Raw genomic sequence first — 21,848 nt, forward strand, 5'->3', positions numbered from 1 at the left:
AATATTCAAGTACAGGGACTCGGCATCTATAATTTTCATAGGCCCTTATATTCTACATATAATGGGCGTCTCGCTGTTTAATGCAACCTGTGCACAAAAGTCTGATGTGTACGCTAATTAGTGTCAGACGTACATTTTGGCACGAGCCATTTTTTGTTGTACGTCGACACATTGTATGTTGACACATGCAATACCAAACTTGGCCTCTCGATGAGAATTCTGGGCTATGATAAAACGCAAGGCCTCGGCCCTTGGCAAATGAGCTATAACAAAAGCTCATCAACTTTGGAGCGGGGACAACATAACAGTACAGGCTTGCAAGAAAGACACAAAATGACTACAGTCCAAAATCTAAAGCTAAAGAGGATCAAAATCAAAATCAAAGCAAAACATAATTCCGCTCAAAACAAACTGATGCGTGTCGCTCGTGTGGCGAGGTGACCTCTTCCAATCCTCCAGACTCATCTTAGCCCAGCACAACAGTCATGCTCAGACAGCAATATCCAAGTCGTTTCTGTAGCTCCTTGAGACCCCCTTCTGGGACAGAATGCGAGCGACTTCATTGATGTCCTGAGGTGCTATCTCATACACATCATAACAAAGGACATCCCAGATGTAGGGTTTATCGCCAGATTGGAAAGTCGTTAGGGAGACATCGTCATCGTCTAAGATTGGTCGACCCGGAGTAAGAACATAGCTTCGAGCAATCTTTTGGCCAGCTGAATTGACACTATCCCACTCGTATTCAAAGCTGGGGCTCCCGGGACGTGCTGTCCAGCCTGGGGGAACAATGAACTTCTCAAAATGACACTTGTAAGCAACTCGACTTGAGCTAATAGGACCCCAAAAATTTCTCACTGGTAGTACGAGAGGAACTCGAGTGGTAGACTTGGCAGGCGAACGAGCGGGCAAGGTGGATTTGGAAGGTGTTGGAGGCTAACACAACATAAGCGGCGTGGCTTGAATTAGTAGCATGAAGGAAACTCACAGGTGATCGACTGACGCTTCTAAGCTGATTCATGATGATCGTGATAGAATAGCTGTTGTGTGAAAAAGTACCATGAGGTGAATTCAGAATAGATGGCTGTGGATCTAAACGCCTAAGCTTCAACAGGTGGGGAGATCGACGTGGAAGTGGGTCCGGGAGTACCGGGAAACTTCGATCGCCGCCACTACGGAGTATAGATATGTAACATGGATGTATGGTCGTGCATGAATGAATTTGACGATTGAAGTGACCACAGAAGCGGCGCTCGCCCATTTCTCACCCGGGCGACACCCACCGAACTATTGACCGCACATAAGCCACACGCCGGTGAGTTAGTAGTTGGGTGGGTGACCACCAGCGAATCCTCACTGTTGTATGTTTTTAAAAAAAAATTCGATTCGTTCGGAAACCTTAATGGAGGCATAGATCAATAAATATGAGGCTAATCATGGAGCACGGTGTGGCTGGAGTTGTTCAAAGGCTGTGTTTTTTTACTATAGAGATACCATGATAAATGGCATTCGTATTGAACAATGGGTTCCAACAGCGCCTGAACCCAATTAGAACTAAACCATATGCCAACGGTAAATCACTGTGTCAATAGTGTTCTACTAGTCTGATTCCAACCTAAAGGACAAACTATCCCGACCGCCTGCCTGTTCACGATAGAATAGGTCGTTCTTTGTATCGCAATATCCCATCTTGTGTTGGAATCGAAAGAGAAAAGTAAGTTAGTTACCACAGGGGCCTTTGCTGTGAGAGCATCGCTGATCTGCATCAAATTGACAACGCGCTACCGGCCTAGAAGTTGCTCGGGTATTTGATGAGAGTTCTATATTATCGACTTTTTGCTGTTCCAATTGTGAGTAATCACTGGGATCTTAGAATTGTCCCTTGAACAACCACGTCCACTTCAAGACAATGTTTAATTTCCTTCGCTTTCGCGAAAGTTTTGGTGGATTACGACCCACAAAGGGTCGATTCGAATTATTGCGAGACCCGTTCATGATTTGTTTGAAAATCCCTGACTGGCTTTATCAGTGAAAATGCTACATCTTTTCTAGTAATGATGCAAAAATATTTGTCTAAAACGTTCAGGTCATAGAAACTGGGATGCATGTCATTTTTAATGATGATGCAATTTTTGTTCCAACCTGGTTTTCCTGTTACGCGGAGATAGATCAATCAACTCCCCTTGATGGCAAATTTTGAGAGTAGACTTCCTGGAGGATAATGGAATACAACATAGAATGAGAGAACCTAGAATGAATTTCTATATACTTCTGATTTCAGGTTGTGAGGCAGTGGCACTACTCTGCAGCAGCGAGGGCAGTATGCACTGCGCTCTTATTTGATCTTGTGACTGACCCACACCAACGCTCACTTGGGAGAGCATACTGCGAGTCAATACTCGGATGCTTGACAAGATGGTTGTGATTGGACGAATTATTCTCGGACTGGAGAAGGTTCCTCTTGATACTATACCAAGGTATCTAAAGTATACTTTCATGAACAATGATGCAAATTCAACCTGAAGATTTACTGCACAATTACAACGATTACATGCCTTGCTATTCATGCAAAGCTGGGAAGGAGAAGCGCTTAGCCCGCAAAGTATATCGGGAGGGGGTGAAGGTGGAAATAAAACTGCTCCCTTGAGTTGCAGAATATCAAGTGCAGACTTATTCTTGCCGAACATCTGATATGGTGTAAAAAGAGGTGATGGTAGAATGGCCATGATTTGGCGTGGCATCAACTCGACGAAATCGTAGTGTTTCCTAGACATCGTAGACAACGCAATCTGGCTTTCATCTAACACGACTGAAACCCTAGCTACCCGTAATGAGATATCGGTGGAATTCAAATAATTACAGAAAGATGGGTAGCAATAGATCCCTCCACATCCTCAACATGGTGGCCTAGATGTCGAAGCATTGATTTGGTTTTGTCTTGCCACTGATAATGATAATTCAGAAAATCGCAACTCAGTCTCCTTAGAAACAATTGACCGCCGCTGAACCATTTCGGCAGCTGTGAGGTAATCATTATTACGACGCGAAATATTCAACTCCCCCAAGTCTGTGTGGAGCAGAATAGTCAAGGTTTCACTGTCACCTTCTAGGGCTGCAGAATGAAGGATAGTTGAGCCAGAGTTGTTGGTAATCGTGTAATCAGCAGACCACTGAAAAAGCAATCGAAGGAATCGATGGCTGTTATGAAAAATAGCCTCAAATAGCGCAGATTCACCACCTGCACCGCTAATATCAATGGCAGCGCCCTGGCGCAGGAGATATTTCCCGATTTTGGTATTATTTCTGATCGCTGCTCCAATCAAAGCGGTGTGCCCATTTTTGTTTTGCGAGTCCAAACAGGCACCTGAGTGCAAAAGTCGAATTACTGGCGCAGGATCACTTTGGTGTCTGCAAGCATGATAAAGAGCATCAGAGCCGTAGGAGTTTTTCGTGTGAACATTGCTGCCAGCATCTAGCAGGAATTCCAAAGATTTCAAGCAGCCAGAAGATGCTGCAAACATCAGTGGTGTTGAGCCTGATCCGTCAACATCTGTTACATTGGCCCTGTATTGGAGAAGGATCTGGATTTTTTGAAAGTCGCCCCGGATTGCCGCCCAATGTAATGGTGTTTTCCCCGTAAAATCCGGGGTATTGATCTCATCCCGATGTGGTCTGTTGTGCAAGTGCTCGGCAAGATCGCCTGATATCCTTTCTACCACTAGTAGGTGAATGTGTGAGAATCCCATGTCATCGCATAAGTCGATATTCCAAAATAGACATTTGAGGTGTCCAAGCTGGGCGGGGGTTCCTCGTTGTGTCAAGATATGCTCCCAAGCTTTGATTGTTGGGGTACTTGTTTATTGTCATCGTCAATAGATTCCTTGAAAATTGAAAATATGGATACTTACATGCCTGTATAATCCATAGCATGGGCATTGGCAGAGGCACTACAAAGGAACTCGCAAGCCTCAATGTGATTACGCATAACCGCATACTATTAATTAGATTAGCATTGTGACGCGCATATCTCCATTGACAGCCCTGGTACTCACATGCAAAGCACTTCTTCCATGCTTCTCGTCTATATCATGCAGAGCATAGGAAGAACCACTCAGTAACACCTTCAGACCTTCAACATTGCCCTCATATGCACACTTGAGAATCGTTTCGCTACTACCCCATCCTAGTCGCCGGGGGAAATTCAGGCCATACGATGGACTTCCGGAAAGAATTAAAGTGATATCGATCATCCAACCAGGAAAGCAGTAGATGGCTTCAACGGATCCTGAATTAGTCTTCCTGCAAGTTGTCTCATCGCAACTCGATCGGAAAAAGGGAGTCCCCTGGTATCGAAGAAAAAAGGTACCCATGACAGGTCTCGTGAAAGATGGAGATTTGACAAGATGTCTTTTGTGGCAGTTACATGAGCAGGCTTGATGGCAAGTGTTGACTGCCGAGGGTCGCCCAGGGAAGTCGTTAACGTTTTTCACGACTGGCGTGGGAATGTAATTGGTAATTTCCTTTGGATTGGTTGTAATTCCTGAGTGGATAGTCACTGCACTTGATAGTTTTGACACGGGCTTTCGACATTGCCTTAAATTATCCAAAATCTCTTTCATTTGCTCGGAGAGCATGTTTAGATTCCTGTTGCTCTTGTGTAGCTCTTTCAGGTGTCTCTCGTAGCGCTCTTTATCGAAGACAACTTTGATGGAATTTTTCACCCGGTAAATACTCGCTCTCAGTTTCTCATGCTATTCAAACGTGAGTAAATATATTCGCGATCTAGGAGGCATGGTCGAGCTCACTTGTCTCTTCTCGCTTTTCGAAACAGTGAAAGGCTTCAAATCTTCCTTCATCTCCTCAAGTTTCAATTTTATATTATTGACAATGTCTTTGTATATCTCACAGCTCTCCTCAAGACGTTGGTTTAAATCAGCTTCTTGAGGAGAGTTGCCCTGTGCGATATCGTCATTGCTGGCCGACATCCCTTTGAGACCGTCTTTAATACCCTGCAATATAGTACACTCATTTTTGAAGAGTTGATACTCTATCTTCAACCTATCTCCAATATTTTTCGTCTCAAGTGCATAATGCTGAAAAGTGTGTAGAATATCGTGGATATTGCGGTAGCTTTGCAGGGTTTGAAGGAAAACGGGTACAACACCAAAGAGAAGGCCGGCTAATTCTAAACCGCTCATTTTTACAAAATATTTTGAGAATATGGAGATAGTAGACAGGGGATTATCTCACTTTGTAAGCTTTATGAATGATTCAATAGTAACTTGAGATTGGAGTGACGTGGCAAAACAGGGGTGTGCTTCGCCCGGGTGCATGCACTTCGCCGCGTTCCGGAAGCCCCCTGTGAGTATGCAATGCGTCGATTCCTGTCCGTCATTTTGATCTAATTTATCTTACATGGGAGATGCTCATCAACTTCCTAAATGACACGAAGCGTCTGAAAACGTACAATACCAAAATATATTTGCCCTTTCAAAGTATTCTTGGGCTGCTTTACGGACAGGTAAATGGACTATGAGACAGCTTATATTCCGAAACACATGGCCAAAGAATGCATAGGCGCTTAGGGTAGGATAAAGAAATATGGGGTTTAACGTCATAGTTAGTGCTAATTACAGCCCACGCGCTTTTAAGATATTCCGTCAAATCGAAGGCCAATAAAAACACTTCCTTTACCGCTCAGGATTCAGATGTAAAACGGGTCATGTCAGAGGGGAGGTCTAGATGCATGGTGGGGAGTTAATGGTAATCCAGGTATTCAGCCTTCGACAGCAGCCGTCGATGGTAGAAACAATCTCAGCAATAAGCCCACACAACGTAAACGACCGGTGATTATGACATCCAATCAATAAACCAGAAACATATATTACTGATGGATTACTACGGTACTGCATGCTTAATACTCAAACGCATTTTTCGATTAGATACGAATAACCCTTAGACATAGGAAGATAAGGCGTCTTCCGGTCGAACTTGCTAGAAACACATAGGATGATGACATAGCATCTTTTCGTGAGGCACTCATTAACGTGAAAGGTAGCTATCTCACTCAGTATTATCTTCCTTGTTTCGGATGGTATCTAATCTCCTATCCCAGACATTGGCCAGAACCTGCCATCTAAGGCGAATGCCCTTATCATTTCATGCAGGATGAAGTATATAGCCACCCCGTTGATGCCGAGGGCTGGAATGAGGTCCAGGATTTCTTTAACGCTATAGAAAGTCTTGTGAAACGAGACGGATGGACATATCCTGATACGTTCGACGCTGCCTTTAATTTCTTTTCAGAGCTTCGAGAACGGGGGCTGAAGAATATGATAGGTGAGGAAAAGAGAGCTTTTGACAGACAGACTCGTTGGGCCAGAAAACAGGGTGATTCCCTGGCCTACGGGACATCATAATACTAGCATAATAGGAGCATCTACCACGCTTCACGTTGTCTAACCTTTTAATTTAACCCCGGAACAAAATTCACACTAAAACCATCTCCTAAAAAAAGAACGTACTTGTGCGTTATATTTCCAAGTTATATATAAGCTGAGCGGGAAAGAAAAACGCCAATTCACCGCACCTATCGCCCACACGCTCGTCTACACTAAGTCGAGAGTAGGTAATGCTTTTTTTCACATTCTTAACCTAATCACGAATATTTTCTACAAACCTCCGAGTAATTCCGGGTTTAATCCCTTTATTAACGAAAAATTCCGGATCCTGATCCTTATAGATGTGCTTAAGCTTAAAGCCATTAGACAGGGTTATATCGCACGCTTATCGAAATGTAGCTTCAAGAGTATCATTAGATGCGTTCGATATAAGCCACTAACCATATTCTTTAATGGCCACGTTCACCGCCATTTTTATTTCTTTAATGCAGTTGGAACATCCTCCAATGATAGTGAACGTGTGCGTAGTATCCTGGTTCGTGGCGGCTAATCTGCAGAAGAGATATATGTTATATATAAATATATATATGTGAAAAATTGAGGAGACAAAACGACATACGATGAATTTGACGATATGTCAGAAGGAATAAGTAGAGTAATAGGATAATGCACAGGGAAAGTGTTGATAACCCTGGAAAGGAAATTGGCCAGATAATTATGTAGTAGAGGCGATCACTGATCGTGAGAGTATTGTCTCTAGGACTCTATTCCAAGAGAGAATAGAAATATTTTTCATATGAGAAACAAGCCGGTGTCAATGGTGTTATCGCCTCAGCGGCTAGAATGTTTGGTCAAGGTGCTGTGGGCTCCGGCATCACGGAGCTCGCCAAGTACAAAACCACCATGACACCCAAGCCATCAGTGGCTCCAAACATGAAGGGAGACTATCAAGTTGCCACATATGGAGAAAAAGAAAACGATTGTGCTGTGACTTACACATGTCGCTATGGACAGGGTTGGGACGAGGTAGGAGCCTCTCCCTTTTGGCTATTTACTTCTTGCTGATATGACTATGTGATCTAGGTATGCGATAACCAACGGTGGGCCATCGACCAGGCCTTCAACAGAAAGACAGTTTACAACATGGCAACCGCAGTGGTAGGGAGAAAGAAATACAAGGATAGCTGGTCTTCTTCAAAAAGAGGACCATGGTATGCCACGCTCGCCAAACCCATTGTCAGCGGAACAGGAACATGGAGGGGAAGATATCAGTGTGAAGTGTAAGAGCCAGGCAACGACTTTAAGAGACTTATCACCCGGAGACATTATCTTTTGACAGATGATCTAGGGACGAGTTTCCTCAGGCGGCCTTGGCAGAGGCACAGAACAAGACGTACCAAATGGTGCGCTTTCTCAATGGACCAGCAAATGCTGCCCAGGGTCTGTTTTCCTTTTTCTTCTCTTGTCTCTTGCCTGACTCAATTTAAGTATGAGAACTAACCCTTTATTAGGCCGGGAGTTTGGGGCTTGGAAACAGGCTGAATATATCCCATGTAGCGCACTCGCACTCCGGGAAAAGGCAAATAAGCCCCCCCCCCCCCCCCCCCCCCCCCCCGCCTATTACCTGGGAGTTCTCTCCATTTAGCGAAGGCGACAACCAAGCTAATGCCAATACGGCTGGGCAGCATTATGTGCAACATTACTGGGACTGAAAGTCTTCTTTGGAGGCTTGCCTGTGAGCGCTCGGCCATTTTAGACAACTAACTCGAGTTCCAGTGGGATTCTCAAACTCCGGGGAGTGAATGCTGGGGTATGAAACGCCTTGTGTTTCTCCTGGTGCTTACAGCTGCTAACCATTGATGATGATGTGATTACCGACCTACGTACGGACCTCAGGCGTTTTTGTGGAACATCCACTGTTTCAGACAATGGATTCCGCGGTCTACCAGATGATCCGTGAGTATTCAAAAAATGACTCAAATACCCCACTCCTACGAGAAAATCTCAGCTGACCATGGATCTGTTTAGAATGTATAATAATGTCTACAAATGACTAGCCACTAACAAGTACAACCAGCCACCCTCGATCCAAAACATGCCGGCTCACGTCTATTCTGCGGCTTAGTTGAAGTGTGAAGTCGCTCGCTCTGTCCTCCAGAGAGACCTTCCTCTATCAGCCATGTATGAAGTAGAGAAGGCGTCTCACGTTCTCAACGAGATGGGCCTGTCAGAACCAGCAACACCACCGATGCCCACTCCTACTGATTCCTTTGCTTATTTGGGTATCCAGGAAGAGGAATTGAAGACCAGTAACTAATTTTGGGTAGCGGTATGCCCATTGAGACGGGAAGTGCGCATATGTTAAAACATCTCCACGGTCATGGCGTCGGAATCATTATTAAAGCAGGAGCCAAAAGGAGGTTGTGAAATTTGTGAAGGAAGGCAGGGGAAATGTACGCTAATTTTGACCTACACCCTCCTTCAATTCAATATAGTTGAGACTTGAGTTAGGCGAATAGCGTACGGAAGAATACTGGTCCTAGGCGGTACAAGCACATGATAAAGATCACCCGGCCTCCAACAGAAGGATTACTGTATGTAAAAGCCGAGGTTATGTACCGAGAACAAGGTCAACAAGTTAGAGTTTTGTCGTGTCGTCCTTGTATTATCGACTGGCCTGGAAAGCATTTCTACTAGCAATTTTCAACTTCATGCGTGAAGTTTTCGAATAGACTAATCTCCATATATACGGGGGAGTTGCAAAGCTCACAGAGACAGTCACGGTTGTATTTCATCCCAAACTTGGCAAAGATATTGTATTGCCCCAAAGCTGGAAAAATATCCATTCCTTTACACCGCACAATCTTTTCTCGAGATGTCATCCACATGGTCGACGCCCACATGTGCTTTATTGTCATCATCATCCTCCCTTAGAACTTGGAACGTGGTTGTGCGCCATTTCCTGGCCGGAACACGCATCTAGAACAGTTTGGCGATTTACCAATTTGAGTTGTTTCAGCAACACAGAACCAAACCCATACCAAGGAAGTGATTATCGTTCCAGCGTAAGCAAACCCAAATATTGGTCCAAGGCCGGCGTCGTAATAGATGTATGGCGCTGTGAATGTGATGACCCATGCGGTCGGATACAATGTCGTGGTAGAGATTGACATGATCTTGCTCTGGTTCGGACCGACTGCCATCTCCCTGGCCACCGTGTATGCCACAGTAGACAGTCCGTAGTTGATCACCGCCACAACAACAAAAGAGGATACCGCAATAACCTATTATGCTCCAATGCCTCCAATGAGAACAAAAGCCACGAACATTGCGAGTGGGCCCTATGACCCTAAAGCCCTAGGCCCCAATGGCTAATTGTTTGCAATTGCTCGCTTCTCCTCCTCGTGATATGGATTAGCTCTTTTTTTTCCGCCACGAAGCAGGACCTGGTCCGCCAGGCCCATGATTCAATCCGGGGGATGTGCTTAGCTTGTATATTGGCCAGATTCTCCTCGGCTGAGCGGCCTACTCGCCAACGGAAGTAGTCATAGATGAAGGCCGATGCACCGCCTGAAAATCGACTGGTTGATCAATTAAGTCAGAGTTAAAGAATGCAAACAGAATCGGTGAGAGGGGTGACCCCTGTGCCGGTCCTGCATTCGCTGGCGAAGCGACCTCGGTGCGGAAGTCATCGAAGCCGATGCTGGCAAGCGGTCGCTCATAAAGCTCGCGATCCACTTTCTAACGACGGTCGTGATCCCCTTTGACCGGAGTCCGGTGTCAAGACTGATTGTATTGACCCCATTTAAGACTCCTTTCAGATCGAATACAACGAGTGTTACTACGCCTAGTTTGTACTATGCTCGGTCTATAGTATTAGAAGGAACAAATAAGTCCTGCCCTGTGGTCCTGCCCGGCCGGCCACCGAATTGTGCATCCGGTAACAAACCGTGTTTCTCCGCGAGGTACGACAGCCGTCGAGCTATGACTGCTTCGAGGATTGTACCGAGTGTGTTAAGGAGCGAAATCGGGCGGTAGGCCCGGGGAACAGTGTAGTCTGGCTTCCCTAGATTACGTAACACCACGATATTTGCTTCTCGCCATCGCCTTGAGTAGTACCCTAGCTGGATTGATGTTGTGAAAATGTTGGTTATGAGATGCTTTGAGAGTTCCCTAGAGATTCTTCCACACCAAGGTTGGGAGTCCATCCTCGCCCGGTGCTGTGGCGCCTTTAGCTGCCCTGAGAGATCGCTAGATTTCCAGTTCCCTGATCGGTGGCCAGGGTAATTCCAGTGGGGCTTGAATTCGGGGGTCTTCATCAGGCTCCTCCATCTTGGGGAAAAAGCAGTCCATAAAGGCCCTTGCCTTGTCTTCGTTCTCCACCACTTCTTGAGAGCCTACATACAGGGCGGGTATACAGCTCCAGGCTTAGATTTCATGTAAGTGGCGGCTTTCTAGAGCATGCCTTCCCCCGCTCCATCGATCAAGGACTCATACTTGCGAAGTCATTGCCCAGGTCGGTAATTCCTTATCACCACGTGTTACGATAAACCCCCGACGACGTCATAACCCAGTGTCGGTCTCTTTATGTCAGCGCGGCTTCATTCTCGAAAATTATTCACAAATTCGTTTTATTTGTATACTTAATACATATATTCAAAATGTCCGTCATACCCTGCATCCGCTCTGTTCGTCGCTCCTCACTCCTCCGCATTGGAGGTCTCCAATCGCACCACATCATGCAACCCTCCATACAAGGACTGGTTCCGGGCTCTTGGTCTTTGCGCAGCTTGTCCAGCTCTGGCAAAGCACGTCTTAGCCACATCTCATTCCAATCGCAATTTTACATCCGATCATCGCTCCCAAGGCCCACAGCGAGGACCTACGCCGATCGAAAAGGATCCACCGGCAAAGCCGAAGCCGACCTCCTAGTCGAGGAACTACAAGAGCTGTACGAAGTCGCCAAAGACGAGTTCGAAATTGCCACTGAAAGCACCGACTCATCTACCATCTACGCCGCATCGGACCGCGAGTCTGCCCGCGATGCTCTCAACCAGCTGTCCACCGTGTACGCACTCTACACTGCTCGTCCTGGGGAATTTGAGAACGAGACGGATGAGTCGTTGTCTGCGGGAGAAGAGGCGGGGGAGAGTGCTATTATCGAGACACAGTACAATCCAGCGGAGGTCCCGCAGGGTGTTAAGGATGAGGTGCGTCGTCGGGTTGGACATCGAATTCGGGAGTTGAAGAATGCTGTTGAGGCGCTCGAGCAGAGGGCTACGGAGGATTGAGCGTGCTTTGTGTGGCTGTTTGAATTCAGGTCGATCACTCCTGAGGTGCAAGGATTGTGTGGCTTCCATTTTTGGATGCGGCAGTTGTATATTTCAGGTACCCATGTATGTTATGGTCCAAAGGAGCAAAATAAATAAAGCATTGTGTATCTTGAGACTGCGAATTCTATACCTGACGTGCGAGTTCATGAAAGCAAATGAAAATATAATAAAATCACCTAGGAAATGTATAACCCGGGTAAATCAAACAGTTGATCAGTGCGGGATCTAAAACAATATCTCAATTATATCATTGGCGGAGAGTCCCGGCAACATCAAGGCCAGGTGGTATCAACTTTTGTTGGGGGTTCTCGAAAATCCACAAAACGCCAGACACAAAGTCTTCCTAAGCCATCCATAGTACGCCCGGCCACAAATAGCGCCGTAATCTGTTGGGTCGTAAGACATGACAATCGCATACAATGATGCGTTGAAAGGTGTGGTTCGTTAGACCAGAGTGAAGGGAGTCATAGTGAAGTGTTCAGGGTTCGGTGAGGAGAGTGACAAGCAGGATTCCTGTTTATGCGTTGTTCTCTGGTGGCGTTTCAATTGGTCTACGGGGAATTGATGTTAGCATGTAGGCCATCAAAACAAGGCTCAGATCATAGAACTTACCAGGGCGTGTGAAGCTCTTAGTGCAGCCTGGGAAAAGGCATTTATGTCTTCGCTCGCCGTGGGCTACATGTAGTTAGTAAAATAAGCTAAAACTTCTGAAACGGAAGGAGTATCATACTAAGTCTGTGACTAGACATATTCGAAGACTGGTTTAATGTTAGAACACGAACGAGTATACAACATGGAGATATAGAAACTCACGTCGCCCGTGGTGAAGTTGCATCCTGGCCAGGTGCATTTGAAAGGCTTTTCGCCAGTGTGGGTTCGCGAATGTGTTTCTGAGATGGTTAGCGGTGGATTCGACAATGAACTTGAGGACGACATACTCAATTCGCTGCTATCTGTAAATGATTTATTGCAGTGTTTGCATGTGTATGGCTTGTCGCCGCGGTGACTGCGCTCATGTCGGTCTAATGTCGCTTGTCTAGCAAACGCCTTGCCACACACTGAGCACGAAAAATTCTTATCTGTAAAGATGCCATTCTGTTAGTACATTTGCCCTACTATCGATAGATAGAGTGATGATATATATGACATACAGTTGCTGTGTGTAAGGAAATGGCCTTGAAGCTTGGACTTCTGCGAGAAGGGCTTGTCCGGACGATGACATCCTTCCCAGCAGCAGTAGTACCCATTGCCCTTCGGACCATTCACGGTATTCATATGACTGGCAACAAGGTGCTCCTGAAGAGCACCACAGTCGGCAAACGTAGCACCGCAGGCAGCCTTGATCCCATGAACATCCACTGCCCACTTGCAGATATGCAGCGTACTGTCAGACGGGGAAAAGTCCGGTGTGGTAAGCACGGACGAGGAATCACCGTCGAGAGGTGGTGGGGTTTCTCCTGGGCTGGAAATGAAATGGGAGCTGATGCTTGAGCGAGACTGTCGGGAATATGGGGAATATGGGTGAGAATGAGTATGGGTGTGAGGTCGGCAGCGATGATGGTTTCGGTGAGGTCCTTTGCGTATAGTTTGCAAGTCAAAATCATTAGGATTTTTGAAATGATTGTGGACATGGTGATGTACAGGATGTAAGCAATTGTATGCGTCTGATGTGTCGATTTTGGGCTTGTCGAAGGCACCGAGACCGTTCTGGGGCGCAGGCACGTGTTGATTTTCACATATCGAGAAGTCGGAACACATACCGAGCATGTGGAAAACTTCCGCTGGGTTGACGTCGGTCTGAGTGGGAACAGGAGGCGCCACTAACATCCCTTGCCAATCTTTCTGGAAGTCACGGCACTCGAAGTGGTTGGATACCTCTTGCTCGCAATGGGTAGCATGGGTTTGGTACGAGGATAGTAAGTTTTCGTGTTGATATGGGTTGACAACACCAGGGAAAGGATGTTGCATGGCTTTTGGCGTATGGCCAACGAGATGATTTTCCATTACAGAAGAAGGGAAAATCCCCGTGTCTAGCGGCAGCGGAGTGTTGAGTTCAAACAGAGCGTCAAAGCCGCAGTCTTGAGCCGCAGTACCATCACAGCAGTGGTCTTCGAAGCACAGAGGGTCAATACTTTCACAGTGGTTGTCCTCGCAGTTATCCTCTTCACAGTGGTTGGTATCACAATGATCTTCACCACAGTGGGTATCGTCGCAGTTATCATCATCGCATTTGTCGTTCTCGCAGTGAGTGACTGAGCATACAGTGGAAGTGTCACAGCCCATAAATCCGTCACATACTGACCCACAGTCTAGCGCGCAGTCATCTACATCACAGCAGGCCTCGTCGACTTCGCAGGGGGGCAGCGGTGTCTGGGTCTCATGGCTTGAACAATTCCAATGATGCTGAAGAGCATTACCCGTAGGATTTACCGTAGCCTTGCCATCAATGTGGAAGGCTTCCCAGTTGCACTCAAGGCAGAAATCGCCTTGTTGGGTTTGGGACGCCATGGTGCACGGTTCACTTCAGGTGATATAGGGCAGGTCTTGGGGTCGAAATCGAACGGGGTTGGCCAGGAGCAGTATCGTCACAACAGCGTATAGAGCGATCGATTTGGGGATATTGCAGTCGAGGAACCGAGCAGTGTGCGACCGCAAGTGGGACAATGAATGCCAGCCAGGTACAATATCGTACTGCAAAGAGCACGCAACCACGAGGTAAATTGCCACCTAGTGTGTGCGTCGTTCCCAATAAGATTTCAGGTTGTACTGCCGAATGATATCCTCTCACAACCTAGTCTCACAATCGGGTCAGGCGCTTGGACTAGACTAGTTGAGAATACGCGCAATCGGAGAATTGACCGAGATCGACAGGAAAAGCAAAAAGGAGGACCTTGGAGTCGCAGATGCAGGATCAAATCGAAAGTATTTTAAGAGGATCCAAGGGCATAGCTCGATGTCGACTGGGACCCCTCAGTGCAGCCGTGAGGACCTTCGGGACGCAGGAGAGGATGGGGACCTTGGGGGTTAGGCGTCATGATTTTCGAGCGAATCGTAGAGCCTGCTTTGGCGATCAATGTCGGCAAATTTCTGATATATGTGACATGGAGTCAAAACTGCGGGAAACAGAGAGCTGAGATTATTAGAAACTGGGAAATGTTCCCCAGCATTCCAATGAAGAATTCCTTCCCCCCGCGGATATGATTTCCCCTTGACAGGCAGATTATGACTAAGCTTATTCCGCCCCTCTGGCCCGACGGCTCTAATCTGGTATTGATTATGTAGCTTGTCTGCAGTTTGTATCTGGTTTATAGCAGAAAGTTGCATCAGTTGTTAGATTTTACACAACTGAGTCATATGAACCTTCAATGTATGACACTATACCGAATTGCGCAGCTTGACTTACTGAAATCAATGTCGGATTCAAGTCACCGCCTTTGCCCCGGATCGACTATCAGCTTATCGCAATGCTCCAACATCCACTTGCGATGACCCGCGAACAACATACCCGTGGAGAACTTGATTCACAACTAGCATAGCAGCTGCGAAACCTACCTTACAGAAGTCTACTTCATTTAATTGACTTCCAAACACCAACTTGGCAGCATAGCCGACGGTGTAATCAAACATCCTTTCCTATTCTCCGCCACCCCAAACTAACCGCAACAACCCTCCGATCCCTGCGGCCCATTACACAATCACAATGGGCAACATCTGCTCCCGGTCTTCCAATGAGGCAGACCCCTTCAGTCAACCAGGCCGTGTAGTCGGCACCAACTCAGGGACGAGTGCCGCACCCCGCGCCCCACTTCCGGCCAAGACAAACTGGAAGGCTACACCCGGTCGCACTCTGGGTGAGAGCAATACAGGTGGCAGTACTCCTGGAATAGATGAGGCACGTGCAAATGCTGCAATTGCCGCACAGGTATGACAACTCGTTTCCCACAAAGACATAATGCGTAGGGCTGCGATTGCTGACTTGTGGGGCTTTATAGAAACGCGCGGAGGGCGCCTCTGCCAATAAAGGGAAATTGGGCTCAAAGCTGGCTGCTCAGAAGGCACAGACTCAGGCGCAGACATTGGATCAAGTCAGTCGTACAGAGAGGGCTGCGCGAGATGTGGATGGGGCCGAGGCTGCAAGGAGATGGGAATAGGCATCTATGCGACATTTTATTTGATCACGACTGCCATTATATCCCGGCGATCTTTTTGTTAGCGTTCTGTTTGTGGGATTATTATCTCTGTTTCTAGCGTATGTTTGGGTCTTTGGTTGCAGCTCGTTGACTTGTTCTTCGTTGGTGGAATTATGCAATCAAGCATCTCTTTGATAACTATGTATTTTGCATGATGTAATGATGCTGGTCTCGTCACTCCCATTAGCCGATGTTTCTCCAATTCCACTACTGGTTAATCATCAAGGGACTCTTTAGCTTCAGCCTCTACATAAATGAAGGAACAAGGATGTCGTACAATCATTCAGTTATTGAATACATATCGGAGCCTACCATGAACTAAAGCTTGACTTAAAGAACATTGTAACGGCCACCCACCGGAGCGCGCGCCTCACCCTCTGAGGCTGCCAGTGTTGCATCCTTGAGCAGGCGTCTGAGCTCGTGTATGGCGGTGGTGACTGATATCTCCGTCTCGCCCTCAACCAGAATATACAGCTTGGGAAGCTCCCCGGGACCGGGTTCCTTCCCTGCCGCGTAGAAATTGCCCTTGGTGGTGATGGAGGTTCCGGATGCTTCCAAGATCTTTGCCACGTTCGTGCGGTTTGTGACGGCCCAACGTGCTTTTTCTGTATAATGAAAGTAAATGGTAAGTGATTGTCTCAAAGATAAGAGGAATACGGGTTAACTTACGAGGGAAATCGTTGATTTCCAGCGTAGCATGGAAGGCTCCGGCATCAGGCCCGCGGTTATCAATAGGCACGCCGGATCTCATCACACCCGCACGACTCAAACGTGCGTTGATCTCTGCAACCGCGGAACCCACCTTGTCCAATGGGTTCTTTGAAGCATTCGCCGGTGCTCTCTCTGTACGATGCACGACGATCTTACCATCAAGATCAATACCCTTCGGTACACCCGGCATAGAAGCTGAAGCTGTAGGTGATGGAGCCGCTGTGTCGGCAGCGGATCGGACAGCTGAAAGAGCCTTGTTGAATCGATCATCTGACTCCTGCTCAGTCTCAAGTTTGTCATCTTCATCGTCATTATCATCCCCGGTTTTGTATGCTTTCCGCTCACGGAGTCGCGCAGTTTCACGTTCCATATTAAGACGATCCAGACCTTTACCACCGAATCCATGGCGGGAGAAATTCTTCTCTTTGCCAGACTTGACCTTCTCCATGAACCCATCAACCAGCTTTTGGAGAGGCTCGGGGACTTCCTGTCCACTTTGTTTGAGAGCCTTTGCAATATCCAACGCATACCGATCCTGTTCTTCGGTGACGAACGTGACGGCGGTTCCAGTGTTACCAGCCCGTCCAGTACGGCCGGCACGATGGACATAATCCTCCAAGTGATTAGGTGCGTCATAGTTGACGACGAGCTTGAGCTGCTTGACATCCAGCCCACGAGCAGCAACTGACGTTGCGACCAGAATAGGGAAAATGCCGGCCTTGAACTCTTGAATCGTGCTGTCACGATCAATCTGGTCCTTTCCGCCATGAATCGACATGCATGGATAACCCTTATACATCAATTGCTTGAGCAAGTCATCCGCCGCCTCTTGACGGTCCACGAAAATCAACGTGCGATAGTCTTCATTCGCGTCATCTTCGTACAAATTTCCCAGGAGCTCCAACAGGCGGAAGAACTTCTGGTCGTTATTACGGACCTCAACAATCTGCGTGATTTCGGGAGCCACAACACTCCGGCCACCCACTGTGATCTCGACTGGCTGGTTCAAAGTTTTCCGGGCCAATGCTTCCATACTCTTAGGGAACGTGGCCGAAAAAAGGACAGTCTGCCTATCCGGTCGGATGCTCTCCATGATCTTCACAACTTGTGGCCCAAAGCCCATGTCGAACATGCGGTCGCCCTCGTCGAGGACGACATACGTGACACGGCGAAGATTGAGGACCCGCCCTTGGTTTGCAGCTAGCAGATCAATGAGACGACCAGCAGTACATACAATGATTTCCGCGCCTCGTTTCAGCTCGGCAATCTGGTCTTTGATTGGCGCTCCGCCATATGCGCAGACAGCACGAAGACCCAAGGCCTTCAAGAAAGGCTTGCAGTCTTTATGAATTTGAGTGGCCAGTTCACGGGTGGGTGACAAGATCATAGCGATGGGACCCTCCATACTAGCCAGCGGCCGTTGGTCTTTGATATGTCGGAACATCGGAACAAGGAAGGCACCGGTCTTTCCTGAGCCAGTTTTTGCCACGCCGATGACATCGCGACCGGACATGATCGTGGGAATTGCTTGCGCTTGAATGGATGTGAGGTTTTCCCACCCAAGCTTGTGAACGACATCTAATGTCTGCACTCCTAAACCGCATTGCGACCACTTTTGAACGGGAGTAGGGACGTTGACACCGCGGACTTTGATCCCATCCAGTTCAAGGCGCAAGTTTGCTATCTCCTCCTCGGTCATCTCGGCAAGGTTGGAGGGTTCAGTGTAAAACTGCTTGCGGAATGGCTCATATTCGATCTTGTTGTGATCGATATCAGGAATCTCTCGCTTCTTTTTCTTAATTGCTGCCATGGCGAGTACATCTTCGGCCTTCTCATCACCCACTGCAGTCACATCCACATCTTCATCGTCGTTAAACATCGCCTCTGGTTGTTGGTGTGTGTTCTTCTTGGCAAAGGTGGCCCCGACTTTCTTTTCAGCCGGCGCCGAGTCTTGCAGTTCAGCCATGAACGCATCCAGTGGATCCACTTCTTCGGCATCGTCAACGTCCATGGGGGTAGAATCGGCCTGCGCATTCGTCGAATCCACCATATTGACATCATCAGTGTGACTCTGGAGCCGTTCATCTCGGCGTTCAGCTGCGGCATGCGCTACGGCTGCCGCTTGTTCTTCTGTTTCTTCGCCTTGCATGTCTACATCGTCGTCTTCACCGGTATCGTCCACCTGTGCACTCACATCGAGAGGCAGGGTCGGCAATCTTTCGAGCTTCTTGCGTGTGGATTGCTCATCCCCATCGCCAAAGCCCAGAGTTTTAGAAGCAGTAGATTTCTCTGTTTCAGAAGGTTGTTTCACACCCAGGCCAAATCCGCTGACATTACCTTTGGCTTTCAATGGACCAGAGAGCGTGGCCGGCGCAGCAGGAGGTATTTTGGATTTTGTCGCAAACGGAGCTTTGGCAGATGTCGGGACAGCGACATCTGTACCAAGTACTGCGGGAGCAGCAGCGGTAGTCGCGGTGGATGATTTGACGATGGCCTTTGGATCAAACTTCAACTTTCCGGGAAATGTGGTAGGAGGAGCTGGAGGCGCAACTGATTTACGGTCAATCGCTTCTAGGATCTTTTTGGGATCAAGTGATGCCTGTTCTTTTTGCTTCTTTTCGCGTTCGGCGGCTTGTTTCTGTTTCCATGCTTCAAGCTTCGCAAGTCTTTCGGCTTTCTTCTCCTCGTCTGTCTGGGCAGTTGGGGCCGGTGTGGACGGCTTTGATGGCTGCGGAATAGTATTAGGACCGAGGTTTCGGCATAATGCAAATTTCGGGGAACTTACCTCTCGGGTTCTGGACCTGGACCGTCGGCTCGGAGCACGGTCACGGTTGTCATCCCGTCTAGACTTGGGCTTCAAATCAGCAGAATCATCTAAGCGCCTGCGGTCCCGATCGCGGGAGTCATCTCGCCTGGGACGGTAATCTCTATCACGACTTCTGCGGCGGATATCATGGTCATCATCTCGGCGCCGTTCTCGGGATCGGTCTCTTCGAGCTGGCCGATAAGTATCTTCGTCGCGCCGTTCTATGGGGAGGTCTCGTCGGCGGTATGCATCTCTATCGCGAGGGCGATCATGGCCACGGTAACGTCTCTGGATATCACAAGAATGGTCAGAGATTGGAAGAGAAGATGTGAATTTGTGATGCGCCACACGTACCTCTGGGCTGCGGGATCTGCGGTAACCGCGCCCATCATCCCGTCTGGTTCTGTCATATCGATCATCCTCTCTGCGAGGCCGTCGGGATGAAGAGTATGTGCTGCCTACAGGTGATGGTGAGCGAGTATCCCCGTGGCGAGCCATTGTTGCAGGCTGATTAGTGAGTGTTACTGGAACGCAAAATCACCCGGGTCACGGAGCGAAGGAAGAGGGAGACAGAAGGAGAAAGCGCCCCGCGAGAAAATATTGTGAGGCAACAATTCAGGCTTCAGGCCACCGAGAGAGAAGATCTTGTGAGCTGTTTGTCTATGGCATCGTCACTGCGCAAACCGTCTGAATTGAAGAAACAGATTACATAATACCATGTGATTGAGCTAGGCCCGATGCGGACAGGTACATCACAGCAAGCGCGACTCCTGCTCCGCTTGCGTCAACAGCTCCTCTATCGATTTCTAGCATTTGAAGATTCAATTGCTAATTTGTTTCATCTTTGCTTTTATAATTTTAACTCGCTCTAGCTGAACCGGCTTCGATAATCACTTCATGTCTTGGCAGTCCGCAGCTCGGGGGGCTTCCTCCGCACCCTACAACGCGATACCCTCCCTCGCCGTACTAGTGTGATCGACTTGCAGAACCAGTTCGGTCGCGTTTGTCTAGCAGCCAACTCTGGTCTGGCGCGTCCACAGGTCCAACCTATTTCCTCCATCCAATCGTTGTTCCAATCGCATTCGTTCGCGACTGCTTCTACCCCTCCCAAGGCCAAGAGCTCCAAGAAAGCCGACAGCGAACCGAAGAAGAAAAGGGTTCTCAGCGAGAAACAACAGGAAGTTCAGAATCGCAAGAAACACAACACTCATATCAAAGAGCTCAAGGCGACTGGCCTGGTCCAGCGGCCTAAGAGGCTGCCCACCTCTGCCTACACTCTTGCTGTTTGTGAGAAGCTGCGCGAGATCAAGGGTGAATACAAGCAACCGGAAGCATTCCTGGTCGCTATAGAGCATGGGAAATCCATCAGCGGATCTGAGTTGGAGGTATGTGCCCTTGGGCTTCTCCGTATACGCTAGGAGTGACGTACTAACCCCCAAATATAGAGACTGCAAGCTCAGGCCAAGGCGAACATCGCCGCCAACGCCGCCGCCTTTGACGCGTGGGTTAAGACGCACACGCCTCTCCAGATCAAGGAGGCCAACACTGCCCGCCTAACTCTTTCGCGTCTTGGCAAGAAGCATTACACTCCCATCAAAGATGACCGCCAGCCCAAGAAACCTAAATCCGCCTACATTTTATACTTGGCGGACCGTATTGATACCGATAGCTACCAGGGAAAGCCCGGCACAGAGACCTTCACAGCCATTGCTGAGGAATGGAGTAGACTACCCCAGTCGGAGAAAGATGTAAGGACACTTGAAACAATTGACATATGCCGAATTGCCGGAGCTGACAATGAATCTAGCGCTATCACAAATTGCAAGTCGAAGATCGCGAACGGTATGAGCGAGAGCACCAGCGGGTGTACGGTCAACCGGCACCCAAGAGCTCTCTGTATGACTCGGAAGACTCCACTTGAACGTGAGCCTGAACTTGATTTGTTCCGGGAATTGCCATCGGAATGGTATTGATCTAGTTGAGATTTCTTTCTGAGTTAGCTCAGTTTGGGCTTCCAAGCTTGTTTGCCATATGTTTTCAATTCCCCATATGGCCTGATTCCCGTTTTCTTATTGTATTCTAGTTCGTCCTATCAAACCGTGTTTCTCTATACTGATTGTCTTTTGTTTGGTCGAGCTGTGGCAGGCGGTGCCGCAATAGGATATCGTAATCAACCCATGGAGAGTTTACCATCTCCAATTCCAATTCAATTTCATGACAGTGGCTTTATTAAATCAATGAGTCAGAGACAAACAAGACCCTTGCGAACCTTTCTGCCGCACACTCTCCACCAACCCCGCACTGGGCCCTTTTATTTTTTTTGGCTCCGACGCGAAAGTGGCGGTGTGAAAGGATGTGTTGCGCTTGCAGGTGGCCCTTTTAGTCTAGGACTTGCATTGAGTAATTG

The 21,848-nt window shown here is 47.9% G+C and overlaps 9 protein-coding genes across 9 annotated transcripts; 4 read left to right on the top strand and 5 right to left on the bottom strand.

Annotated features, from left to right (window-relative positions):
* Positions 1-489: 489 nt before the first annotated feature.
* N7447_004174 (uncharacterized protein) lies at positions 490-1,021 on the bottom strand (the record flags this gene model as incomplete). The annotated part of the gene is made up of 2 exons (XM_057228449.1): positions 490-936; positions 989-1,021. The coding sequence occupies 2 exons, from the start codon at positions 1,019-1,021 to the stop codon at positions 490-492; spliced, it is 480 nt and encodes a 159-aa protein (XP_057087790.1).
* A 1,873-nt stretch (positions 1,022-2,894) lies between these two features.
* On the bottom strand, positions 2,895-5,198 carry N7447_004175 (uncharacterized protein; the record flags this gene model as incomplete). Its single annotated transcript, XM_057228450.1, has 4 exons — positions 2,895-3,852; positions 3,909-3,994; positions 4,053-4,751; positions 4,806-5,198. The coding sequence occupies 4 exons, from the start codon at positions 5,196-5,198 to the stop codon at positions 2,895-2,897; spliced, it is 2,136 nt and encodes a 711-aa protein (XP_057087791.1).
* A 2,046-nt stretch (positions 5,199-7,244) lies between these two features.
* Positions 7,245-8,046, top strand: N7447_004176 (uncharacterized protein; the record flags this gene model as incomplete). Its single annotated transcript, XM_057228451.1, has 4 exons — positions 7,245-7,427; positions 7,485-7,681; positions 7,750-7,841; positions 7,913-8,046. 4 exons carry the CDS (start codon positions 7,245-7,247, stop codon positions 8,044-8,046), a joined length of 606 nt encoding a protein of 201 aa, XP_057087792.1.
* Positions 8,047-9,251: 1,205 nt separating this feature from the next.
* On the bottom strand, positions 9,252-9,604 carry N7447_004177 (general substrate transporter; the record flags this gene model as incomplete). The annotated part of the gene is made up of 2 exons (XM_057228452.1): positions 9,252-9,380; positions 9,443-9,604. 2 exons carry the CDS (start codon positions 9,602-9,604, stop codon positions 9,252-9,254), a joined length of 291 nt encoding a protein of 96 aa, XP_057087793.1.
* A 1,458-nt stretch (positions 9,605-11,062) lies between these two features.
* Positions 11,063-11,692, top strand: N7447_004178 (uncharacterized protein; the record flags this gene model as incomplete). Its single annotated transcript, XM_057228453.1, has 1 exon — positions 11,063-11,692. The coding sequence occupies one exon, from the start codon at positions 11,063-11,065 to the stop codon at positions 11,690-11,692; it is 630 nt and encodes a 209-aa protein (XP_057087794.1).
* A 486-nt stretch (positions 11,693-12,178) lies between these two features.
* Positions 12,179-14,242, bottom strand: N7447_004179 (C2H2-type zinc finger protein; the record flags this gene model as incomplete). The annotated part of the gene is made up of 6 exons (XM_057228454.1): positions 12,179-12,285; positions 12,347-12,409; positions 12,465-12,492; positions 12,548-12,624; positions 12,673-12,813; positions 12,886-14,242. 6 exons carry the CDS (start codon positions 14,240-14,242, stop codon positions 12,179-12,181), a joined length of 1,773 nt encoding a protein of 590 aa, XP_057087795.1.
* Positions 14,243-15,434: 1,192 nt separating this feature from the next.
* On the top strand, positions 15,435-15,885 carry N7447_004180 (uncharacterized protein; the record flags this gene model as incomplete). The annotated part of the gene is made up of 2 exons (XM_057228455.1): positions 15,435-15,656; positions 15,727-15,885. 2 exons carry the CDS (start codon positions 15,435-15,437, stop codon positions 15,883-15,885), a joined length of 381 nt encoding a protein of 126 aa, XP_057087796.1.
* A 369-nt stretch (positions 15,886-16,254) lies between these two features.
* N7447_004181 (uncharacterized protein) lies at positions 16,255-19,939 on the bottom strand (the record flags this gene model as incomplete). The annotated part of the gene is made up of 4 exons (XM_057228456.1): positions 16,255-16,529; positions 16,594-19,363; positions 19,421-19,729; positions 19,796-19,939. 4 exons carry the CDS (start codon positions 19,937-19,939, stop codon positions 16,255-16,257), a joined length of 3,498 nt encoding a protein of 1,165 aa, XP_057087797.1.
* A 413-nt stretch (positions 19,940-20,352) lies between these two features.
* On the top strand, positions 20,353-21,362 carry N7447_004182 (High mobility group superfamily; the record flags this gene model as incomplete). Its single annotated transcript, XM_057228457.1, has 3 exons — positions 20,353-20,826; positions 20,887-21,189; positions 21,249-21,362. Coding segments are annotated over 3 exons (891 nt in total), but the record flags the coding sequence as incomplete, so codon positions are not given.
* Positions 21,363-21,848: the final 486 nt, after the last annotated feature.

The sequence above is a fragment of the Penicillium robsamsonii genome (assembly GCF_028829455.1).
Source record: "Penicillium robsamsonii strain IBT 29466 chromosome Unknown utg000002l_segment0_segment0, whole genome shotgun sequence".
Taxonomy (NCBI): domain Eukaryota; kingdom Fungi; phylum Ascomycota; class Eurotiomycetes; order Eurotiales; family Aspergillaceae; genus Penicillium; species Penicillium robsamsonii.